This window comes from Berghia stephanieae, chromosome 5, assembly GCF_034508935.2.
Source record: "Berghia stephanieae isolate SIO BIC M18660-M18661 chromosome 5, UCSD_Bste_1.3, whole genome shotgun sequence".
NCBI lineage: Eukaryota > Metazoa > Mollusca > Gastropoda > Nudibranchia > Aeolidiidae > Berghia > Berghia stephanieae.
In genome coordinates this window covers 52,550,466-52,555,537 of record NC_088364.1, presented here as the reverse complement: position 1 = coordinate 52,555,537, position 5,072 = coordinate 52,550,466, and the positions used below count along the sequence as shown (strand labels likewise).

General features: G+C 31.2%; 1 protein-coding gene across 1 annotated transcript in view; it reads left to right on the top strand.

Moving 5' to 3' along the window:
* The window catches only part of LOC144973172 (methionine aminopeptidase 1-like), a 14,760-nt gene extending 10,212 nt beyond the window's left edge, over positions 1-4,548 (top strand). Inside the window, exons 11-13 of the mRNA XM_078915295.1 lie at positions 187-224; positions 1,083-1,148; positions 1,689-4,548. Of these exons, the coding sequence (XP_078771421.1) occupies positions 187-224; positions 1,083-1,148; positions 1,689-1,876 (292 nt within the window). The 3' untranslated portion in view covers positions 1,877-4,548. The remainder of the gene's footprint in view (positions 1-186; positions 225-1,082; positions 1,149-1,688) is intronic.
* Positions 4,549-5,072: the final 524 nt, after the last annotated feature.

The window sequence follows — 5,072 nt, the reverse complement described above, 5'->3', positions numbered from 1 at the left end:
TTTATATATATTTGAATATTGATTTTTTTTTTTTTTTGTTCAAACATAGGTTTCAGTCCGGCTTTTTGTCTCCAAAAAAAAAAAGCCTAAGGTTATATTTATTTCTTGGTAAATGTCAATTGACATTCCTTTTCATTTATATTAAATGTTCAATTAAATTTTGTTTCTTTTTTTTTTTTCTTCTAGTTTGTTCCACACAGCTCCAAGTGTTCCCCATTATGGAAGTAAGTATGGATCTATATCTGATCTGGATATAATGAATATCATGGGAACAATCAAAACATCTTTTGTACTAGATTTTCATCATAATCAAAGTTGCTATTTTTCACTATCACCTTTGGGTCCATTGCATTAATAGGCTGGCAAATCAAGGGAGTGGGGGGGGGTTTCATCTTATATAATGATATTTTAATAAAATGAAGATTTTTTTTTGGTTTTGTTTTGTTGGTTTGTTTTTTTTAAATAGTTGTTTGTTTGTTTTAAAAATCTTTTTGGTTATTTTCTTAACTTACAGATTACAGGTTTTGAATTGGGTCCCTTTACTTCCTTGTTGACCTTAGAGGTTTATTCTATGCCTTCTACCTCTCTATTTCCTCTTACATAATGTTTTCTTGCTGGGAACCTTTACCAGGAAGGAAGGATTCAAATTTGTATTCCTTTTTTTTTTTTAATATAATTATTCATGAGAGATGGTGATATTTTGTTTTTTGTTTTTTCTTTGCAAAGTGTGTCCTTGGTTGAATTGTTATTTTTAACTGATTGATACTTTGTGACAATTATTTGTGTGCGTCTTAATGTAGATTCTGTGCCTTGCCTTGATGGAACTTTTATGTAGTCTTAGACTGACTGCCTCTTTGATCCACTACTTTTCCCTGTTTTAGCCACTCCCGCTGCTTTCCTTTTCTCTCTTTTTTTTTTTTACTTGATATTTGTATTCCCCGAAAAAACTCTATATTATTTGTTCCCTTTGATAACGGTAATAATGGTGATATTGTTAATAATGATTATATTAATTATGCTAATGATAACAGCAATAATTAATAATAGCTTTTTATTAAGTTTTACTTTATGTACCTCCTCAGAAAACAAAGCAGTTGGGATCATGAAACCAGGTCATGTTTTCACCATTGAACCTATGATTTCACAAGGTAAGTGGTCTAGTCACAAATTTCTTCTTTCGGTCATGGACAATTGAATAAGTTAGAAAATAGTATTCTCTCTTTTTTTCTTTTTTAATTAGATTATTTGAAGAAAATTAGTGAAAATATAGTTAGAAAATAGTATTCTCTCTTTTTTTCTTTTTTAATTAGGTTATTTGAAGAAAATTAGTGAAAATTCTTTATTCTTACCCACATTTACTAAATATCAATTACTTGCTCAAGAGAAGAATGGCAATCTGGAATTTAGGGTAATACATTAATTTTGTTTTGAAAAATATATTATTTTCAAAACTGGATAGCACATCTAGGCTTTGTTTTCTGCACCTGGTTTGGTCTGTCCCTGGCTTTGAATGACTGTTTATATTACAACCATCTTAGTATTATATGCACCAATAACAACCCGGAGTTTAAACTCTTTCAGTGAAATATTTATGGATTTTCACATCGTTTAATATATATATATATAAAAATTTTTTTTCAACTTGTTTTGATTTGATACTTGAATTCAATCATCAATTATTTTTCCAGGTACTTGGAGGGATGAATTATGGCCAGACAACTGGACTGCTGTCACCCAGGATGGTCTTTTATCAGCCCAGTTTGAACACACGTTGCTGGTAACAGACACAGGATGCGACATCCTCACAAAACGATTGACAGCTGATGGAAATCCACATTTCATGGACCATCCTTTCTATTTTAAGAAGAAGAGTTAATGACTTTTCTATTCTTATTTGACTGACTGATGTGAAATCGGATGTATATAATATGTTTGTTAGGACTGTATACGTGTTATGAAAATGGAAGCCCATGAGTGTGAAATGCCATCCAATCCTTTTTTTTAAATTTCTTCTGAGTGAAGTCTATCAGATACGTGAAGAAATCTTCATATTTCAAACAGATGTTGACTATTAATATTTAAATATTTTGGTTAAATTCTATTTTTCTTTTTCTTATTAGACAACTTGAATACCAACATTTCTAAATTTAATGATGATTTTTTTTTTTTAAATGAAATGCCATAGTGAGTAGGTATTTGATCTGCAATCCATTATTGAATCTGGAAACCAGTTGAATTGAGATAAACATAGGTTTTAAGAGAATGAATTATAAAATCTTTTAAATTGATTTTTTTTACCACAACAGAATCACTGCTTGCTGCTATTTAAATGTTGCTGTTTTTTTTAAAATCCAAAATTAATATTAAATCGCCAGATTTATTTCTCAAATGAAGTGAGCTTTAGTATAAGGAGTGAGCAATTGAAACTAATTCAAGTATTATGATTTTCTTAAGGTTGTTTTGTTTCCACATGAAATCTTTTCTGGATCTAAATCGTGGGATGCACCATCACCACAACTGTTCATGCTACTTCATGTACATGGATGACCATTTTGAGTAATTTAGGAAAAAAGTGTAATCAAATGAAAACTTAATAAAAATAATGTGGTGACACTTGCTATACCACTGATGTGAGCTGCATTTTTTAACATCATATGATAAGTCTTTATAGCTTATAATCCATTCAGAATTATCAAAAATTAAAAAAAATCATTAATCAGAAAACAGTCTTTCAACAATAACATACTAATGAAAATGTTTAAAAATCTATTTAGAAAGTGATTGCATGTTGTGGCCTATTGATGCAGACTTGCTACATCAAGTGTTCAAATGCTTAAGCTCAATTATGTCTATTTTTAATGACAAGCTGCACTTCGAGAGTGTCAGTGCCCATTGATGACCTTGGTCAGTTTTTATTTTCCTCACAGAAGGAAATAATCTTCTATAATGATCACTATTGTGAGGATTCTATAATGGATAAGACAATGTTTCATAAAGGTGGGATCCAGTGCTATCATCTTAGAAATTTTTGACTTTTTGATCCAAAACTCATCTACCTTCATAGTACCAATAGTAGACGCTGAGCCTCGTCCTGTATGATAAATACTGCTATTGGCTAAGAGACCCTTTTAAAACACTTAGAGCACTTTTAGTTGATATTAAGCTATATGAAAGCTCAAGATTTTGGCGGTTGTTTTTTAATTTTTTTGTGTGGATTTTTTCTAACTTATGTTGTTTTAGAATCCTTTCTTTTTGCAACATGTACTTTGCAGGGATACCAATTTTCCATCTTTAGCTGGAAATTCGGCTTTTCGGCAATTGACTGGCTTCTCCGGTTGTGATGGTCCGACACAAGCTGGAACTTTTTTTAAATAATCCTGTCAGTACTTTCTTTTATCAATTTAGTTTTTATTTTTTATTTGGGGGGGGTGTACTATTTACCCTCAAAGACAATAACAAGTTTTACTTACTTTTCTATACTATAATGGTATTCCACTCCAACGCTTTGAAGCCGTACTCAACGTAATAAATGGCTTATTTGCGCAATTTTTCAGGCTTTTAAAAGGCATCTCTGACATTGGCAAAAGGAAGATTATTCAAATATTCAATCACAGGCATGTATCAAAACTATTCACAGAAAGAACTCTCTTGTTAACATCTTTTTTTTTTAACTCTTTAGAAACAACAGACCCCTTGGTGGTCTGTCATTGTATTGTTAGTTGACTTTTTCAGGTGATTGAGTTGTGCATTTCAACATTTTTAAAAAAATTTTTAAATCAAGTAATATTAAATTATGAATAGGATGAAATGATTTACAGTGCATCATCGGTTTGACCTCACCCCTATTCCCCATTGAATATCTCTAACAATACAATGATCTCAAAGACTAATACAGTTGTCTCGATTAGACTAGTTATAAAATTGTAGTACTGCTGGTTTTAACTTCTATTGCGTATAATTTATAATAATATTACTTTTGACAAAAAGTGTTTTCGTTCTGTGAAGGATTAATAACTTTTTTTTTTTAAAGTACATTTATTGAGTTATGCTTTTATGTATGAGAGTGATTTGATGTATGTTGTTGGATGATGTGATGGTATGCAGTAATAAATGAAACGTGATCAACACAGAAATCTCAAATACATTGACATCTCAAAAGTCTTGTTGTGTAAGAAATATCTTTGTTGCTCTGTTATGTTAATGTATGACATGGTAATATTAATATATGTTATAAGACCATGTACAAAACCTTCATGGCTTAGTCTTGTGAGTTGTAAATTGATTAAAGTAAATTTTATTTTGTATTGTTGTTACTTACAATGCAGCATGCCATATATATTTTTTTATATAACTGCCTAGTAACCTGAGAATGATTATGATATATAAATATATATAAATGCATACTTAAATGTTTTGGTTTTTTTGGGAGAGGTGGGGGGGGGGGGGTATGTTGAAATCAATTTTCCGTCTGAAAGTTAGCTCATCATAGTGATTATGATTTCAGATTTTGTTAATTTTCAAAAGAGAACTGATATGAAAAGTATTGTTTGTTGGTTGTCTTAGTCTTATTTAATTTTTCCACTGCCTTAATATCAAAAGACTGCCATATATTGATTTTTTTATCTCCTCATTTAAAATGAGGATGATCTTTGAAGCTACTGAAATGATATGCTTTAGCCTCTTCTGTTAACCCACTGTTAAATAATAGATTTTTTTTTGTCCTCGACCCGGGAATGAGGCAACTTGGTCCTTTCTCTTTCTATGAGGGAGATAGTCAGTTTGAGGGAGAGACTGTGTGCGTGTCAGTGTTTCTGTGAGATATAGTTTTATTTCCCTGGGTGGGGCTCCTGACCTCCCACAGTGGGCAGGGAGGTACTTACTATGTCTTCTATCCCCTTATATATGTTTTCCAACTTGTTTTCTGTCTTTGTCTTGGAATGAGATTACTTGCTTTTGTCCTGGTCCTGGCCAGATTCACTGGCTGAGAGGGAAACAGTCAAATTATTATGTATTCTTTATATTATATATGATTTGTAAAACATTTGAGTTTATTCCTCTTAGTGGGAACCTGT